The sequence below is a fragment of the Leopardus geoffroyi genome, chromosome E2 (genome assembly GCF_018350155.1).
Source record: "Leopardus geoffroyi isolate Oge1 chromosome E2, O.geoffroyi_Oge1_pat1.0, whole genome shotgun sequence".
NCBI classification, from domain to species: Eukaryota; Metazoa; Chordata; class Mammalia; order Carnivora; family Felidae; genus Leopardus; species Leopardus geoffroyi.
In genome coordinates this window covers 34060946-34080933 of record NC_059335.1, presented here as the reverse complement: position 1 = coordinate 34080933, position 19988 = coordinate 34060946, and the positions used below count along the sequence as shown (strand labels likewise).

General features: G+C 45.6%; 1 protein-coding gene across 3 annotated transcripts; it reads right to left on the bottom strand.

The window, feature by feature from the left end:
* Positions 1-5463: 5463 nt before the first annotated feature.
* HERPUD1 (homocysteine inducible ER protein with ubiquitin like domain 1) lies at positions 5464-16519 on the bottom strand. Of its 3 annotated transcripts, none has more exons than XM_045442823.1 (8): positions 16239-16519; positions 13507-13584; positions 13348-13422; positions 11984-12114; positions 9798-9920; positions 8951-9301; positions 7529-7634; positions 5464-6228 (listed from the first exon to the last, which is right to left on the bottom strand). In XM_045442823.1, the coding sequence occupies exons 1-8, from the start codon at positions 16389-16391 to the stop codon at positions 6064-6066; spliced, it is 1182 nt and encodes a 393-aa protein (XP_045298779.1). In that variant the 5' UTR covers positions 16392-16519; the 3' UTR covers positions 5464-6063. The 3 variants fall into 3 exon arrangements, with proteins under 3 accessions (XP_045298779.1, XP_045298780.1, XP_045298781.1); XM_045442824.1 differs by having other exon boundaries at positions 13348-13419; positions 16239-16510; XM_045442825.1 differs by lacking the exon at positions 5464-6228 and having other exon boundaries at positions 7555-7634; positions 9108-9301; positions 16239-16513.
* Between the last annotated feature and the right edge of the window lie 3469 nt (positions 16520-19988).

Below are 19988 nucleotides of genomic sequence, written 5' to 3'. Positions count from 1 at the left end.
CCCTAGTGGCTACTGACCAACCAGCCGCAGACTTTTCCGCCAGCCCGGTCTCCCTCGGATAGAGCTGAGGGCTGGGGACGGGGAAGAGGCTCACACGCATTCTGGTGTCACTGTTAACCGCAGGGACTCAAGATGCGCACACACCCGATGCACCCCTACCCACGCACCTGCCCAGATAAAGCAGCGCACGTGCAGATAACCTTGTGCACACGTGTGCACAGATAGGCCCACCCCCGTGCCCACACAGGACCCCTACTCACAGGCTCTTACACAGCAACCCCAGCGACAGGTGCCTCTGAGACCCATTTGCCCACACACGTTCATGTACAGCCACAGGAACCATCCAAGGCACATATGAACAAACGCACTGCTGTCCCTGTCTTTTTTAAAAAACATTTTCACGGGCCATACGTTCACAAACCTCTTGGTGTTCAGTGTCTCCCGGACGTCAATCATTCAAGAACTACGATCATGATTTTTGTCATCTCTGTATGTGCTTTTATTTTTTTACACCACGAGGAAATTCTTTACTAAGCTATTTTAAACGCTTTAGAACTGCACTGTGCTTTATTCAGTCTATTATTTATTTAACCTTTGAAACTGACTTGGCTTTTTACTTAAATATATTTTTAAAGGGAACTTTATATTCTCACTTTAAGTGGAAAAATACACTTAACTAAACCATTTAAAAAGAAAATAGTTACTGGTGTTCGGGTGGCTCAGTCGGTTAAGTACCTGACTTTGGCTCAGGTCATGACCTCACACTCTGTGAATTTGAGTCCCGCTTCGGGTAAACACAAGTCCCACTTCGAGTGAGCCCCACTTCTCTCTCTCTCTCCTTTTCTCTCTCTCTCCTTCTCCCTCCCTCTCTTTACCCCTCGTAGGATTCTCTCTTCCTCTGCCCTTCGATCACCTGCATGCACCCTGTCTCTCAGAGTAAATAATTAAATAAATACAATGTATAAAAAAATAACATGGTTATTAAAGGGTTCTACCATGGACCCTCTAGATTTGTTCTGCATGCCCATCCCAGGTCACCCCTGCCGACTTTGGAAAGCACTGCATTATTCTGAGCCTTGTGCCCCCCGTGTGGTGGGCAGAGCAGGTTTGATATGTCCCCGGGGGTCTGTGTTATAGGTGCGGAAGCAGGAGCTCAGCACGGAGGTTCAACTTCCCCGGGGCCCCATGGCTAGGGCTGAAACCAGCTCTCCTGTCCCCACACACTCTGCCCTTCCCAGGGGACGACCCCTCTGGCCTCACCCCTCCCAACAGCTTCCTGTCGCAGGCCAACCCCAGCAAGAACACAGCACCGCCTTCCCTGCTGTCTCCCCGGTCAGCCTTACTCTCTCTGACCCCGCTTCCCCCAGTCCTGCCCTGTCATCTACAATCTCCATAATCCCACTATTCTCACTCTTGCCTATGCTTTTATCCCCCCTCCCCCATGTCATTGTCCGTCCACTTGTTCCCTCGCACAGTCTCTGTTATCCCACCAGGATGGAAGCTCCCTGAGGGCAGGGATCACCCGGCACCAGGTCGGTCCCCAGTGGGTGATCGTTGAGTGTTGACTGTAGGACACGTGTCCGCCCGCGTGTTCTTCAGCCACTGAGTGGACAGGAAACCACGAGCACCTTCTTCATGCTCAGGCACGCACGAATACGATGGGCATCGGAGAATTCGCCCCTGTGCCTAGGCCACTGGAACTGCTGTGAGCCAAGCTACTCTTGGATGTTACCAAGTCGGAGACAGCACCCCCCACCCTCCTCCCCAGGGTCCCATGCCATTTATTGCCCACCACTTCTAGCCTAACACCTTCCTTCCAGTTGAGGCCTCCTCTTCCGGCAAGCTTACCCAGCCCCCTCCCCAGAACGGGAGACCTTTGCAAGGCACAGAGCGAAGCTTTCCCTGGAGCCTCCCCCGTATGCTTTCGGTCTGAAGCACAGGCAGAAGTGCCCCCTGAGTAAGGGACACAGCCTGCCTGGAAGCCACCTCCCACTGGCCAGCACAACACACAAGGAGAAGGAGCTGGACCTGTAATCTCCAGAGCCGGGACCCAGTATCAGTCAGGGTTCTTTCCGAGAAACAGAACGGGTAGGAGATTAATGTTTTGTTTATTTCAAGGAAGGGGCTTACGTGATGGTAGAGGCTGGCTGGGTGGAGGTTGGCCCGGCAAGTTGGAAGTCATAGGACAGGATGGCAGGCCGACCGGAAACTCCAGAGCTTCTCCGCTGCATTCCGTGGGCAGAACTGCTGCTTCCTCAGGGAAGCTTCTGTTTTGCCCTTCAGAACTTTCAGTTAATTGAATGAGGCCCGCTCAGATTATAAAGGATAATTGCCTTCACTTCAAATCTACTGATTGTAGGGGCACCTGTGTGGCCCAGTCGGTTAAGCGTCCGACTTCGGCTCAGGTCATGATCTCGTGGTTCGTGGGTTGGAGCCCCGCATTGGGCTCTGTGCTGACGCCCGGAGCCCAGAGCTTGCCTCAGATTCTGTGTCTCCCTCTCTCTCTGCCCTTTCCCTGCTCACACGCTCTCTCTCAAAAAATAAGTAAACATTAAAAAAAAAAAAGATTAAAAGAAAATCTACTGATTGTAAATATTAATCTACATCTGCAAAATACCTTCACTGGCAACACCTAGCTAATGGTTGATTGAATAATTGGACCTAGCCACATTGACACGTTAGACTAACCTTCCTCAAGATCACCCTTTGTCAATTCAGTACCCACGCACATGTTCTCAAACCACACTTAATCCCCAGATAAAGACAATAACAGAGTCATGATTGCTTTCAGTGTGATGCAACTCCTGTGTTTAAAACAAAAAACACGCTGACCTTTTTCCCAGGAAAGGATGCCAAGTCCTTGGGTGATGATTACTTTGCTCCTGGATATCCTGTAACTAAAATCCTGTGATGTGACGTTAGGTATTATTAATTCACCTTATGTTAGAAGATAAGGAGATAAGGGAGGAAAACATAGGTAATATACAAGTTTGCATGTGCGTATAAACGTATACATAATATGAGGAATATTCATGACAGCTACAGTCTTCATTTCTACAACTAGTCACATGGTTGTAATTGGTATTTGCAACTCTCTTCTACCACTATTCATTCAATGTCCTCAGCGAGCACCTCAGATGGTTATGGTTCTCTACCTGGCAGTGGGGGTGGGGGGGAGGGGCAGTGACCCTAACTTTCACTCCCGAAGAGTCAAGACCATTAGTAATCCTACCTGAATTGGGTTGTAACTTTCCATTGACTTTAATCACAGGGCATGGTCCTAAAAGACACCCTAATGGACCTCCTGTATTCCCCAAATCTTATCTTCATTGTATAGTAACAGCCTAACGTCTTCCTGATAGCCAGGATCAATCCACCCAGCCAATAGAATAACCCCCTTCTTTGCCTATTGATTCAGAAGCATGAGGACCCCAAAGTGGCCAGGCGGTAGTCTTAGCTTCCAGTTCAATGGAATCATCGTTGTGTCTCCTAGCAGAGGCGTTGCTCTCTGTTGTGGGTTTAACTGTGCCCCCCAAAGCTCATGTCCATTCAGAACTTTGAAATGTGAAAAGGGGCCTTTGCAGGTATAAATCCAATGACTGGCATCCTTATAAGGAGGTCATATAAAGCCAGAGACACAGAAACAGAGGGAAGAAAGCCATATGAAGGAGGCAGAAATTAGAGTCACACAGCTACAAGCCAAGGAGCACCAAGAATTGCTGGCAACCACCAGAAGCTGGGAGAAAGGCCTGGAACAGGTTCTCCCACAGGGAGCCCAGAAGATCCAAACCAGTAATTTTCTAAATATTGAGTGACATGAAGTACATTATTTTACTACATTTAGCTACCTGCTGTGGATGCATTGACATTTCTGCCACATCCCCCACCTGTCAGCTGTCTTAAGCCTGATCTGTTGTCTGAACATTCCCCACTTTGTCCTGGTGCAGCTTGGGCCAATCTGAACCCTTGTCAGCTGTCCTTAGGAGCATCTTCCTGGAACTATTTTGGGCCCATGGAATCTGGAGGTTAGGGGTCACAAGCTGACCCCACCTCCTTTAGAAACAGGAGAAACAGAAACCAGGGGCATCTCGCCAAATGGTGATGCCCCCTCCTCTGAAAATGAACAGGCTTTTCTACCCAAGACTTGAGTATGAACTCCTAATGATCACTTTCATAAATCGCCAAAACTAAATACCAAGCATGCCAAGAATCCAGCTTTGAGGCAGGAGGCGGCAAATCTCACCTCTGTGCTTTTGCTTTCACCGGGACCCTTCATCTCCTCAGATTCCTTCCATTATTTCAGACCCACTTCCTCACTCGCAAAACCCTCAAATCCACAATCTCAAGTTCGTTCTTCCATCAGGCAAATCCTGCCTTCTTCATAACTTGTCCATAATGGCTGCCTTCTCGTCGCTCCTCTGCTCTGGAGGCCAGCGTTCTTTGAAACTCCAGGCCATTTAACTCCTGGCACAATTATATTTACTGGCTTTTTAAGGCACAACCGTATACAAAATACCTTTGTGTCTACCCAGCATCTTGCTTTGAATTGTTCAATGAAGGTTTATTTGATGTAAATGTTTTCAGTAATGATTCATTTAAATGATCACAACACCATAGTATAAGAAGTGATTTAGTGTGCCAAAAACACACTGCCCAGGCCTTTAGCATTCTGCCTGTAACATTATTTGTGTGAAAAATACACAGGACTGTGCTTTTAAGATTAGTCTTAAAGAGGGGCGCCTGGGTGGCGCAGTCGGTTGGGCGTCCGACTTCAGCCAGGTCACGATCTCGCGGTCCGTGAGTTTGAGCCCCGGGTCGGGCTCTGGGCTGATGGCTCGGAGCCTGGAGCCTGTTTCCGATTCTGTGTCTTCCTCTCTCTCTGTACCTCCCCCATTCATGCTCTGTCTCTCTCTGTCCCAAAAATAAATAAACGTTGAAAAAAAAAAAAATTAAAAAAAAAAAAAAAAGATTAGTCTTAAATAGTTAAAAGATTAAAATCACCAAAGCAAGCTCAGCTTACAAAAGCCTGATATATGAGCAGGTGTAACTACCGCAGAATTGTCAAGGTGGAAGGTACTTAATGCCTTTTTTAAGAAAAATTTTTAAAGGAGGCTCCATGTCCAACATGGGGCTTGAATTCACGACCCTGAGATCAAGTCACACGCTCTACCGACTGAGCCAGCCAGGTGCCCCAATGTTACTAACTTTAAATCTGGAGAATTCAAGTTTGATGGGTTAGTATATAAGCCAGTACTGCTGGAAACAGGGAATGGGGACAAACACAGTATATTCTTAGTAAATTAAAACTTTCATGGCCTTACCTTATCATTCTTTATTGGTACAAATAATCCTTTTATAAAAAGAAGCAAAACATTCAGATTACTTCCAAGTCAGCAACTCAACTATTGACCCTCCAGTGACAAGGGACATGGAGCAAAATGCTAAGATGACAGGAGTCTCTTCCACGGTCATTCATAGTAAAACTTTATTGAACAGAAAACCCAGCAAAGGTTTTCACCTCTGCGAAGTTCCCTTGGTTTAAAGTAAAGCACTGCATTTTAAAAAGCAATTATACATAAGTCTTCCCTAGAAAAGTCCTGCTAAAACATGTCTAGCAATTTCATTGATTATATAAAGTAGTACACTTAGTGTAATTTAAACATTCCAACAGGAATCAAATCGTACCAGCAGAACCATTTCTGCATCTATGAGATCTATGTACAAACACACATGCACACACACACATCTGAAAAGTTCCTCAGGCATAAGCATGCGACACTAATGCCTTCTACTTACAATGCCTATTAAACTACATACAGTATATATTAAAGCTCTTCAGAATAAAGACAGGAGAAGCCTTGGGCAAAACTTTTGTTCATCAATTTGTATCATGGCTTCACGTCTTAGTTTCTGCTTTTGCTTGACCACAAAAGCATGTCCTTCTCCTTGTTGGTTCTTTACTAATTCTGTGCCACTGCCATGGCTGGGTGAGGAAATCTAGCTGGAGCTAGATGATCCAGTCCACGCCTGTCGAGGCCTCCAGCAGCCAGAAAGCAAGCACCATCAGTTTGCTATGGCTGGGGGACCTTCCGGAAGAAGAGAGGCAAAGAAAGTCTTGAAGACAAGCCAGGCTGTGCTCATAAATGAAGGGCTGGTCTGCTCGTCATCCAGTACGTCCCTGTCCGGAGGGAGGTGGTTGGGGTCTTCGATTTCAGGATCGGGACCTTCCTGCAGTTATGAAATACAATGAGAACACAATCAGGACCGTGATAAATACCAAATAATGTAATAATGTTAGGAGAGGGCAGACTAAATCCCTGGCCCCATATTCAAAGCAGCCAGGCAGACAGGACCCCAGGGAATGGTGTCCTAGGCTGGATGGAGTTCTCAGGCCTCACAGCACAACCGTGCTAGTGACATTCTCACAGTCCTGAAAGTTCCTGGCAGTAACATTAAAAGAAATGAGGTAACTACATCTTTATTATTAAACTCATGAATTAAGTTAACCACTTCATTAACTATGAATATTCTAATTTTGGCAGTATTCTGAGTTAAGAAACAAAAATAGAAACCCAAAGTGATAATTTATATTATAAAAATGGTAATAGTAGGGTGATAATTAATAATATAAAAGAATTCTTTTAGGATTATGCATTAAACTGCTTTATAAATCTAGGGAAGTTCTCCAGGACATCTATTCTGTGAGACATGCTTATATTCTTAATCCTTAATTAGATTAACTATCCATTAGCTGGGGTGCCTGGGTGGCTTAGCCAGTTAAGCATTCAACTTCAGCTCAGGTCATGATCTCATGGTTTGTGAGTCTGAGCCTCATGTTGGGTTGTGCTGACAGCTCAGAGCCTGGAGCCTGCTTTGGATTCTATATCTCCCTCTCTCCCTGCCCCTCCCCCACCCATTCTCATTCTTATTCTCTCTCTCTCTCTCTCTCTCTCAGAAATAAACATCAAAACAAATTTTTTTAATAAAAAAAACTATCCAATAGCAGTTTCCATGATAGAACACATTGTTACAGACCACTGAACACTCAAAAACAGTGTGCTAAAAAACCCATTATTTACACATGCCAAAATGCAAACTGCCAAATGCCAAAAAATACCTGATGGATTTTATGGCACATTCAATGTTTTTTAAAAATAGCTACTGCTCGGGGCGCCTGGGTGGCTCAGTCAGTTAAGCGTCCAGCTTGGGCTCAGGTCATGATCTCACAGTCTGTGGGTTCGAGCCCCATGTCAGGCTCTGTGCTGACAGCTCAGGGCCTGGAGCCTGCTTCAGATTTTGTGTCTCCCTCTCTCTCTCTGCCCCTCCCCCACTCATGCTCAGTCTCTCTTTCCCTCCAAAATAAGCATTAAAAAAAACAACAGCTACTGCTCTAAGAATAAATTTGAAAAAATCTTGAAACTTCCGCCTAATGAAATGGTAAACCAGGAGGCTAAATATCTAAAGGTTAAGGATTTGAGAGCCCGGCACTTCACATCAAGCTTGCTGGACTCCAATGGGAGTTCCTTACCTGTAAGTTATTGTTGGGGTCCTGATTTACAGCTTCATGAGGAGGACCATCATTGGGGAAGTTCTGAACTGGCCTCTGCCTAAATGGAAACCATCCAACGTGATGCCTTCAAAGGAAGCACATAAAAGCTCATCTTAGCTAATCACAGTGAAATTTACTCAAGAATTTGAGTCTTCTTGATCAGATAACGTTCCCCTTGCTCCCCTCCTCCAATCAGAGCAGTGCTCTGACTATAAGCTCACAGTGGGCAGATCTGCAGAGATGTTCTGTCACACCATCTCCTAGACTTCCTCACTCGCCCATCGGCTTCTTCAAGGTCACTATGGGGACTATGTTTTATTCACCACTGTATGCCCGGCAGCATTAACAGCACACAGTATGTGCTCTATAAATGCTTGCTCATCCAAACTAAACTTTACACAGGAAAACCTGAACCGGGGGATGGGGGAGGGATAAATACACACACACACACACACACACAACAGAGGCAGGACTGGGATTATATGTAATAACCTAAGATAATAATACCTAAATTTGATCACTTAAATATATGATTCTAGAGACTATAAAACTTAAACTGACTAGAAGTTTTATTTGGAAAATCCAATTAAGTGCAAGTTTTGAAGCAAATATGACAAAATATTAGTAATGATTAATTCTGGATTTATGAGTATTTTTTATTCAGATATTTCTCAAGATTTTTAAAACTAAAGTAAAAATTCTTTTCCACCACAGAGGAAATATTTGTCTGTCTCGACCACAAAGGAGGACATGTCACTCGATGCCAGGGTTTCTTAACTTTGGCACTACTGACGTATTGGGCTAGGTATTTACTGGGGGGCTGTCCTATGCACTGCAGGATGTTTAGCAGCATCCCTGGCCTCTACCCACTAGATAACAGCAGGACCACCCCCTAGTTGCCAATCAAAAACGTCACACTCTGGGGATGCAAAATCATCCTGGTTGAGAACCACTACTCTGAGCTAAGGACAAGCCAAATGCCAGGTCTGTACAGGTTCTTTGGCCCTTTAGAGCTATGCTGACAGTCAGTGCCTGACCTTTATCCTGGAAAGCAGCAGCTGCAGCTTGGTAAACATGTTTTTATTCAAAACAAATCAATTTTCCCTTCCATGCCTCAGAACGGCCGTTATTATTGTGGTTCATGAGCCTGGCAGGTATCTTATCTAGAAGAAAACAGAATGTTCTCCTTGCATTCGCACACGATTGATGTGTTTTCAGCAGTGCCCAAACAAGCCATCAGCTCCTTGCATTGAAAGTGCCAGAATGATATGCTACTGAAATACACTTCCATTAACAATGACTGAGACTGCTCAAAAAGAGAAAAATCTGTACTTGGCTTGAGTCACCATGCAGTGTTAATTTGTATTAAGGGAAAAAAGGAAAGCAAAATCATGTGCTTACAGGTACATAACAACGGTGGCCCCCATGACCATGAGGAACCTGCTCAGGGAGGAGTAGAAGTAGAGGATACTGAGAAAAACGGAAAACGTGGCTGCTGAATAGGTCCAATCCAACCAATCTCGATTTATCTCATCATCTTCTTCCACAATAGGGCCACCTTGTGCATTCATCCGCAAATTTTGATTCGCCCCAGGATTAACCACCACTGGAGGAGCAGCGTTCTGATTAGCTGGCTGGTTCTCGGCTGGAAACTGGTTGTGAATAGGGGCTGGAGCAGGTGCAGAAACCACAGGTATCTCTTGTGCACTTGGTGAGGGGACAAAAGCCCCTGAGGCAGCAGTGGCTGCTAAACTAAAATAAAAATGATAGAGGCAGATACTGTTGAAAGCAAATCACCGTGAAGACTGTGCTTCTCATAATCTGATTTACGCAGGGTCTTTTACTGTTAAGAATTGTCCGTAGGTACATGAAAAACCTGACTTTTAAGTTAGTGAAGAATTTCCTTACTAACAGTCATATCTATACATGCCTCTTCTGCTCCTAAGAGAGACTGGCCATAAATTTCATCTGGAGTTATACATTAAGGCCACGATAAAAGTATGGTATGTTAAAAAAACTAATTAAACCTTCCGCAAAACTTTAAAGCTACCACATACTGAAAAGGAAGTAAAGTAGGTACAGACACAAACACTCCTGAATTAACACACGATTTAGGTAGCAGATATCATTTATACCCTCCTCCACCCACCGAACCAGACAGAACAGAGCTCTGCAGAAACTGATGAAAGTACACTCCTTCCTCCATTCCTAACCCCGGGCGTGCCTAGCATGACGGGAAAGGACTCACTATTGCATGTAGTACTGCCGTGCGTAGATCTGCTGGAACCAGGAGAGCTGCAGCCAACCATAGGTAGTGTAGCCCGAGAAACCAGGCCCCAAGCCTTGGAAGGCTGGCTGGGCAGCTTCAGGCCTACGAAACATTGTTAAAAAACACTCGTTTTGACTTGGTTTAGTATGAATAAATGAAGTCTAAATGACAATAAGGATTTCAAATCAAAGAGACAAAAACTCCATGACAGCTACATGGTAGATTACCGTGCGATGCCCCCGTGTGACCCAAGCACGGAAAGTGCTGCCAAAGCCCTCCTACCATGGTCCAGACCCCACAGAGAAACGAGCGCCCATGGCCAGCACTGGGTTCTCATGCCATGTCATTGCTATGGCGTATAAACAAGCTGGACCCTTTCAGACTAGATGGATACTCACTCCCATTTTTCATTTGCTGAGTCTCACTGCAGCTCGAAACCGACTGTTTATCCTTCAAAGGACAGCTCTAAAAAGCCACATCTCTCTCAAAGCCTTTCCTGAAGGAAACTCCCTCTTCCTTCTGACAGCCATTTCTCCCCACCCCTAAATCTGACTACATGGGGGGCAGAGTTCTGTGTATATGTGGCATCACTCATATATGCTTTCTGACCACTTGTGCCCTCTACAAGCTGCTGGGTTGTTGCCTCACTGGATTCCCGACAACCTTGTGGGGAGGGGGCTATCCCCTGCATTTCACAGAAGGGAGTCTGAATAGAGCTCAGGGAAGACAAGGGGTTTGCACAAAGTCACTGAGCTGGTTAAATAGCATGCTGGATTTGAGACCTGTTTGACACCAAACTCCTGTTTCTTAAACAGCCTAGGGCAGAGCATAGGAGTGTCATCTTTGGCCTTGTGTGCCTTAACAGAGTGAACTCCTTTGGCAGCAATTCGCAAAACTGAAACTATAAAAACTTATGGTAAGATCATGAATGGATTATGTCAACACCTCTGCTGGTTAACTCCCATCCTTAAACAAAGTTATATGTATTGACTGTTCAATAAATACGTGTTGGATAAAATCGGTAAGCTTTATCCAGGTGAAATTCACATAGATATGGGCCACAATTCTCAGGCTGTATAGCCAGAATAAGGGAGGCAATTTTAAGTGGTTCTATCCAATTATCCAATTTATAGGCTGACAGCCTTTTACCCAAATTCCCTACCCAGAGTGCTTCTAAAATGGTATTCTAGTTCAAGTAGGTCTTGGTAGAATACTGGTTTTGATCATTCAAAAAAGTTGCAGTGCAAGGAAATGAGACCATAACAAAGTGCTTTTGTAGCTCTGATGAGAACAGCATTGTAGATATACAAGATAACTCTACGGTTTTACTCAAGTATGTAGGGGTGAACTGACATGATGTCTGGGAATTACGGCAAAAGGAAAAAGCAAAAGAGGAATAGATGAAACAAGCATGGCAAAACCTTCATCATTATTGGGCCTGGGGGACGGTTATGCAGAGATTCATTGCACACTTCCCTCTGCTTTTGTGTGTATTTGAAATTTCCATGAAGAAAAAACAACTCCTCATTCCCGAAAGACCTGACTTGTCAAAATCAAATATTAAAAACTAGTAGGAAAAGGGAAGCAGGGGAATTGAGGGGTTATAGAATTTCAACTCATAGTTAATGATTTTTTTCTCATAAGAACTTTCATAATAAGGTGTTCCAGGAGTTATGAAATCCAAACATCAGAGCATTTAGTCTAGAGCTCTAACTGCTCTAAAGAAACGATCTTTTTTCTAGCACCACCAACTCAGTCCTTGGCAGAGCATTTCTTAAACAATTTTTCACCTTTTGTCACCCATTGTTATGATAGACAAAGCACAAAGCCACTCAGCAAAGCAGCTGCGAGATGCTTACACCAGCTGTTTCCTCTGCAGCAGCACGAATTCCCTCTCATGAGGTCAGCACAATGCAAAGCATCTCCATGTGGGAGGGGAGATGCCTACGTTGTCAACACACGCATCCCTATGTTTATATGTACTTAAAAGGCTATGTATTAAGAAGAGTTAAATAAATAAAAAATCTTTAAAGTGAAACCCTTAAAGCAAAATTCTGTACATTAAGTTCTGCGACTATATACTATCAACACACTTTATTCTTAAAATTGACGCAAATGATACACATCCATGTTGTATAAACCTGGTTCTTTATTATGACACTCACCTTGAGATGTTCTCCCATCCAGAGGGAGAAAGGTTCCGAAGAATCTCCCTTTGCCTTAAGCTATCACCTGAGGAATCCCCAGGATACTGTCCCTGATGAAGACCAGCAGGCTGCTCTGTGGATTCGGCAACCTAAATAAGTGGAAGATGAACATTAAAACAAAGGATCTGATGCAACAGTCTGCAACCAAACTGAAAGGATTATTCTGCTGTGAATGGCTTATATCCCTCACCCCGACCTCTGAACTTCACAAAATTGAACAGATGCAGTGTTATGTAAAAAATATTCTGAAATTTGTTCAACCTAAATTCAATATACAGATATTCTTTAAATCCTTATTTTTTCCTAGAAGAACTATGCTGTGGTTTCATTAAAATCTTCCAATGAAGTTATCACTGGTGAGAAAGCATCCTGATAATGTTCTACAGATCCTACAGTGCTAAATTTACTAAATCAAGAAACCAAATCTGACCAACAAGATTTATAAATACAACCCAGCCAGCAACCTAAAGGAAAGAATGTTCTATACTATGTTCAGATGTTTTAGGAAATAGAGCTGTAATGCTAATTTAGAGTCCATCACTACACTAGAATATTATTACTATATATTCAAATCAACACCATGAAATGAAAAATAAACAATTTTGACTGTCAAATGTAAGTCTTTAGAGATCACTTGATAGAGATTGTGGTCTTTTCCTATCCAATTAAATAAATCATGATGAAAATTCCCAAAGAAGGGGTGCCTGGGTGGCTCAATTGGTTGAACATCAACTTCAGCTCAGATCATGATCTTGTGGTTCATGAGTTTGAGCCCCATGTTGGGCTCTGTGCTGACAGCTCAAAGCCTGAAGCCTGCTTCAGATTCTGTGTCTCCCTCTCTCTCTCTCTCTGTCCCTCGCCTGCTCATGCTCTGTTGCTCTCTCTCAGAAATAAACATTAAAAAAAAAAAAAAGAAAATTTCCAAAGGAAAGATATTCACTTTTGTACTGTTTACAAAAATTAGTGATTCCTTAGAAGAAATTTATTGTGTGCTAAATTTAATAAAAACCCATTTTGAGTGCCTTGCTAATTCAGAGATCTGGATACACAGCTATTGTAGGTCAAATCATGTCCCAAAAGATAGAGTAATGTAGAACTCTACTCTTCTACTACAACACCAATGGCATACAGTCTACTACTGTAATAATAAACACACACTTGTATTGATAAGTTTCTCATTCTTTATTCTCACTGGGGAGAAACAAAATTTTACTTGATAAAAAGGTAATAAAATCTCTTAAGAGTTTTATCCAACTCCGTTTATTTTTACCATGTGGGTCTGAATGACACAGATGGTTATAATCTTGAAAAAGCAGACATACCTTTGTACTGGTCTCTGACACTTTTGAAGGACCCTTCACATTGCATACCAGATGCAAAACATGCCGTTTTTCCTGCTAAAATAAGGAGGTACTTTAGGACCTGAATTCAACCTTGTTTAAGTGCTTAAACATTCAAAAGTTAATGTGTAAATGATGTACCTTTGGAAGCAAGTCCTTGAGACACTGGTGATCCAACAAGAGCTTCCCAGAATAAATTAACCTCTGGTCCTCTGGACGCTTGTCAGGGAAAGAAAGAGAAGCACAGGTCAGTACTTAGCTCACACAAGTTCCCACATACAGAAGAAACTGTTTTATACAAACAACTTGAATATGTGTGTTTTTTTCCTAGAATCACAGGAAAACATTTTTTACAAAAGTCTCATATACAAACCTTTCCTTTAGAAAGTGCTGAACTTTGAATTTCTAACATGCAAATAAATTTAGGATGGCAAATTATCTCTAGTCCACAAAACCACGGCCAACTACTTGACTTTTAAAGTCCTAAGGAAATTCCTTTCTGCCACTAAAAACACAAATTTTATTTGGGGATCCTACGGCCTAACTTCAAAACCTGGTTTGGTCTCACACAACAGTCAAAGTACTCCCAACCAAGGTCAGCCTTCACCAAAACGACCTCGTACTGTCCTGAGATAACATAAGGCAATTCTAAACTAAGCTCTCAAAGAGACTTCCCAAAATACAAACGCAGTTATAGAGAAGATGGTGTGTAGGTACCATTTCGTATAACCCTGTGAGATTTAGTATCCCTATGTGAAGGGAGGAAAAGTTTGAAATTGACTTGTCCACAGTCAACCTGCTGTTGAAGTCAAGATTCCAAACCCGCTTCTCCATTCCAGTGATTTCAAAATCACAGGGACTCTACACACTTTCATACAAATCTGATTTTTAAAAATCTAGTTTTAATTCCTTTAAAAACCATACTTAAAAATAATGGCATCAAATGACACATACCAAAGTAGGTAGTGATCACCAAACAATGCCAGAATAAACAATTCTGCAAAATTTGGAATAAAGCCGCTCCTGCCAAGTAGCTGGAGATTATAAAGCAAACTGTTTAAAACAATCAAAACAATAACCGCATCTATTTATCTGCAGAAATCAGGACTTTTTGACACTGTGCACCAAAAACAAACCACAGAACCGAACTGGATACTGCGTTCACCACTGTTCTGATTGACTTTATAGGGAAATCCCATACACAGAATTTTGTAAAATGCTACTGCAGAGGTGGGATCCTACATTAAAGAGTTCCACACTGGTAAAGGTTTTGAAACCAATAGGTGCCTGTAATTTAAATTGTTTTCCTTTTTAAAGGGCTGACTTGATATTCTGTGCCTTTACCTAGAAAGCTCATTTGAAAAAAAATAATAAATGTTGAACTATTATAAAAGTAAGACTTCTCAGGTTAGAAACCAAATGCTGAGTGCTCTCTAGCCATAATTTTTAAGCACCAATGTACACACCTGAGAGACCTTTTACAACTTTGGCTCTTCAGACTTAATAGGAGTCATGTTTGTCACCCAAGGAAGCCCTTAAGGGAAGCTCTCCTCCAAAACACTGCCTTTTACCAAGTGATGCAACTAGAGACTACGCCAATCTGTATCTAACAGCCATTCTCACAGCAACACGGCCACCTAGTTTCTTGGAAGCAGGTGCAGTGAAACTACAAACAGTCCCAAGGTGAGTGCTAAGGAAATGCAAGCTTATTAGATAAATACACAAAATTCAAAAGAATAAGTCAGAAGGAAAACTCACTTCTACATTCCACCTTGAACAAATCAGGAACAAAAACCACCTGACCCGTGAGCTACCACACACTGCAACTCTTCAGATAATGAGGAACAATTTCACAGTGTTTTTGGGTCCCCATGCTTTCTCTGGTCTGATGGGGATTTACACTTGTGGGCAGTAAAGCACACTGCTGACACTTACATAATATCAGACAGAATAGAAAGTAAATACAGGAAGGTCCAGCTCACAGCCTCCATCACGTGGTGGGGAGAGAGGGCGGTGCTAAGGGTGATGTTGACAGATGTGTCAACCAAAACAAAGCGAGGAAGTCTGTAATTGAGGGGCCAAAGTCTTAAAACGCAGACTCAGGAAGACTCTTGCCGCCTGCTTCCCTTCTAACTCACTCTACCCAGAAAGCGCCAGGGGCTCCTCCCCGGGACTAGGCAAAGGCTGCGGAGTCCGGCGCGGCAGGGAGGGGCCCCGGGCGGAAGGTGGACAGGGCGGGGAAGAGCCACGTCTCGCTCCTGGGCGTGGGACCTTAAGTACACACTCCCTGGGCGCTCACCGTGGCTCCCTAGCACTGGCCCAGGGAGCCTCCTCCGCTCCGCACCGACACACTGCATTCAGAAAATTCACTTCCAACCATTTCCGTGTCCTCGCTTCTATCCAGTGGATGCAATCCTAATGCGGAACACCTAGTCGCCCTGTCTTTTCGGGGAAACTGAGGCTGGGAGGGTGAAATAATTCACCCAAGGTCAAACTGCTGTCTCAGCGGCGTGGCTAAGGCCGGAAGCCAGATCTAGGGGACAGGGCAGTGGTCCGGGTTGGGCGGAGGGGGCGAGGAGAGGGGCTGGGGTACAGCGGGAGGCGAGGTGACAGGGGAAGGCGAGACGACGGTGGCCTAGGACGTGGAGGTGACGGCCACTGGGCAAGGCGAGGCGGCGCCTACAGCGGTAGGACAGGGAACGGGGAGACCCCAGCCAGGGGAGGTGAGCGGGTGAGGGCCAGCCGTCGGGGGAGAGATGGCGAAGGGAGAAGAGAAGCTGTAGGGGAAGGGGAGACGGACGCAAGGAGGGCTGAGGTGAGGACAGCGGAGCCGGGAGTGGGCGCTGGCAGCGGGAGTCGGGGGCCCCTCTCACCGGGCGCTCGGGATAGACGCGGCTCAGATGGGCCTTGAGGCGGCCCACGCTCCAGCTGCGGTCGCCGCTCAGCTCCAAGTCGCGGTGGCGCTGGTTGGGACTCTTCACCAGGAGCGTGACGGGCTCAGGTTCGGGCTCGGGCTCGACCTCCATGTCGGCGGCGCTTGGGGCTTCCGCGGCGCTCTTGAGATGCCAGGCAGGCGGCGTCGCAGCCGCCCCGAAACCTCCGCAACGACTGTACACGCCTCTGGGACGCGCGCCCCCGCCTCGGGCGCCTTTTATAGGCACCTCGCACTAGGGCTCTGCGGCGAGAACACTCTGTGGCTGCCTCGCATTGGCTGAGGCGGAGGTCACGGCCCTAACGTGGCCCAATCAGCGCCCGGATCCGTGGGCGGAGGGACGGGCCGAGCACGTGGGCGCGGGCTGATGCAACCCGCCGCCGTTGCGTCACCCGGAGTCGCGGCCGCGGCCCCGGAACTCCCGTTCGGCGGCCATGTTTGGGTGCGCTTCGGCCCTGACGGAACCGGAGTGCTACGTAGCTTGGGCTGCTCCCGGTGCCTCGCGGAGGGTCCGGCCGGCGGACCGCCAATTTGGCGGCCTCTGCAAATTGTTTCCTCACAAAGCAGCAATCCCCGCCCCTTTTCACCCCCAGCCGCCGAGGCCCACTTCCCCTTTCCCTGCCCTGGCGCTCCAACGAGCCCTGCTAGGGAGGCCTCCCCACGCCTACCGCCGCCCCAGCCCAAAGAACGGCTGGGTCGACCCGTTTGCGAGCCCACCCGGAAGGGCAGCCCCACAAGGCCTTCGCAGGGCGAGGAAGAAGCCTGGCGGATTCTTCCTGGGGCTACGGACAAAGGCTTCTGAGCCGCACTTGCCACTTCATCTGTGGCCTCAGACGTGAACCTTACACCCTCAAGCGTGGGACATCACCTTTGTGCCTGGCAAACAGGCCACAGTCCAGCTTAGGCTAGGAGACCCTTGCAGAGGGCCTCGCCTCAAAGGATACTAACACATGCTTCCTTTAAATTGCAGTTGAGACAAGCCAGGGAGGGTTCTTAGTTAAGGCCCCTCTGACGTAGGCCCCCTCCCTCCCTCCCCTCTGTAGGAAAAAAAGATCTTGAAAAACAAAACTGACATTGCACGGGCCCCATCCTTATTCCAGTCCTGTTGGAACATCTGTTTGTGCAGGTGTCGGGAACTTGACAAGGGCAGGAGGCTAATGGGAGGAGCCTGGTCTGGTTGGTGCCTGTAGTACCACAAACCCGGCACCCTGAAGGACAGAAATGTGTCGTCTCGCAGTTCTGCAGGCCAGAAGTGGGACATCAAGGTGTCGGGCAGGGTTTGTTCCTTCTGAAGGTTTTGAGAGAGAATCTGTTGAATGCCACTCTACTAGCTTCTGGTAGTTTGCAGGCACTCTTTGGAGTTCTAGGGTGTGTGGCTGCATCATCCCATCTCTGACTTCGTGGTTACATGGGGTTCTCCCGGTGTGCATGCCTTCACATCATTTTCCCTGCATGCACGTCTGTCTCTGTCCCAATCCCCCTCCATCCACCCATTTTATAAGGACACCAGTTGTAATGAATTAGGGTCCACTCTAATGACTTCACCTTAACTTGATCATGTGCAAAGACCATATTTCCAAATGCGGTCACATTCACAGGTACGGGAGTTAGGACTTCAGCTTCCTTTTACACAATTCAATCCACAACAGTCGGCCTTACTCTAACACAAAACTAGGATGGCTTCTTCTTCTTTTTTTTAATATTTATTTTTGAGAGAGAGAGATACACACCGAGCACAAATGAGAGAGGGGCAGAGGGTGAGAGAGACACAGAATCCGAAGCAGGCCCCAGGCTCCGAGCTGTCAGCACAGAGCCCGACTTGGGGCTCAAATTCAAGAACAGTGAGATCATGACCTGAGCTGAAGTCAGACACTCAACCGACTGAACCACCCAGGTGCCCCTCGGGTGGCTTCTTTTTCAGCAGGCTTTATGTTAAGAAGGGAGGTGGAGGGCTTTAGAGAGAAATTGTCCCCATGGTGCTTCAACTTTCTGTGATTGGCTTTTGTCTGCTGAGGAGGATCTCTGTCCCTTTTCATCAGGGCTGGCTTTACAGAAGTGGGACCTATACAGTCACGTGGAACCCCACTCTTGGTTTAATGCTCTGCCGTTACCGTGTGAAAATTCTTAATAAATTTTGAACAAGAAGTTCTGCATTTTCCTGTTTCCCTAGGTCCCCATAAATCATGTAGCTGGTCCTGCTTTTCGTACATCAGGATGGAAGAAGGTGACTGATTATGATCTGGTAGTTTTGCACCTAGCTAGAAGCCGACAGATGGGGCCAGGCCATGTAAAACAAACAGAGGCCTTAAAGGAGGCAGCCAGGCAGGTGATATTGACTTCCCTGGGAAATTAAGTATGCCACATGGCATGGTTTCCTCTAGCCTGCAGTGACAATTCTTAGGACCCCTTAAGACAGCCCATCCACTTGTACCCAGTAGTAAGAAAGTAAAGGGATGTAGTTTTTTTCCTTAGGGAAAAGGGAATCTAATTTCTGTGATTCCCTTTTATCTTCCAACAAGAGAGCTCCTTTTATTTTTATTTTTTAAGTTTATTTATTTATTTTGAGAGAGAGAGACAGACAGAGAGAGGGAATGCTTGTGAGAGCACAAGTTGGGGAGGGGCAGAGAGAGAGAATATCAAGCAGCCTCTGAGCTGTCAGCACAGAGCCCGATGCGGGGCTGGAACTCACGCACCATGAGATCATGACCTGATCCAAAGTCAAGAGTCAGGTGCTTAAGTGACCACCCATCCAGGTGCCCCTAGAGAGCTCCTTTTAAAGGACTTTCATGATTTTGCCTATAAGCATATTTAGAGAAACATTGCCACAAATAGGAAGATACATGGCCATAAACGTGCCAGAAATAGGAAGATAAACATAGAGTGACCCTATTCTTAGTAACCTTACAAACAGTATGGGCGTGATAAGACAGTACAAAAATACAAACGTAAAGGACAGCCCGAAGGTCTCCCACTTTCCTGAAGGAATCATGATTACATTGAGGGACTCCACAGTGCCAGGAGGAGAGGAGGAGTCAGAGAAATCTTGATGGAAAAGGTGTTATCTAAGCTGAACTTTGAAGGATGCATGTTTGAATACAAATAATAATGGCGGCAATTACTGATTAAGCCCAACAGGGTGCCTGCATACAGAATTTGTGTAGGCAGTATAACTCAGTGATTAAACTCAGGGTCCCACATCCAGACTGCCTGTTTTCAAACCTAGCTTTTGCCACTTGAGAGCTACGTGACGTTAGGCAAATTACTTAATTTCTCTGTACCAAATTGTCCTCTTCTGCAACATAAGAAAAATAATAGTATCTACTTTGAAGGATTGTCGTCAGGCTTGATGAATAGAACATTGCTGAAGGTCTTGCGACAGATCCAGACGGTAAGTGCTCAACAAATGTTGGCCGTTAGTACTTAGCAAACTGAAACAAGTCCGGCCCAGTGGTCTTTAAACCTGGCTGTGAAAGAGGATCACCCAAGGAACTCTCTTGTAAAGTGGAGACCCCTGCAAGACTGAGTATTGGCGAAGCTATGAAGCAATTGGAACTCTCATACGTGGCTGATAGGAGTGTAAAATGGTACAACCCTTTTGGAATTCGCTCTGGCAGTTTCTCACAAAGTTAAACACACTCCTCCCTACAACCTAGCCATTTCACTCATGGGGATTTACCCCAAATAAATGAAA

Bases quoted from the DNA above. Each gene is read 5' to 3' on its own strand.
- HERPUD1 (XM_045442823.1), bottom strand. From the start codon at position 16,391: ATGGAGGTCGAGCCCGAGCCCGAACCTGAGCCCGTCACGCTCCTGGTG. The intron at 13,423-13,506 runs GTACATCATTTA...TCCTTATTTTAG, and splicing joins TCAAGGACTTGCTTCCAAAG to CAGGAAAAACGGCATGTTTT. The intron at 9,921-11,983 runs GTGAGTGTCATA...AATGTTTCGTAG, and splicing joins GGATGGGAGAACATCTCAAG to GCCTGAAGCTGCCCAGCCAG.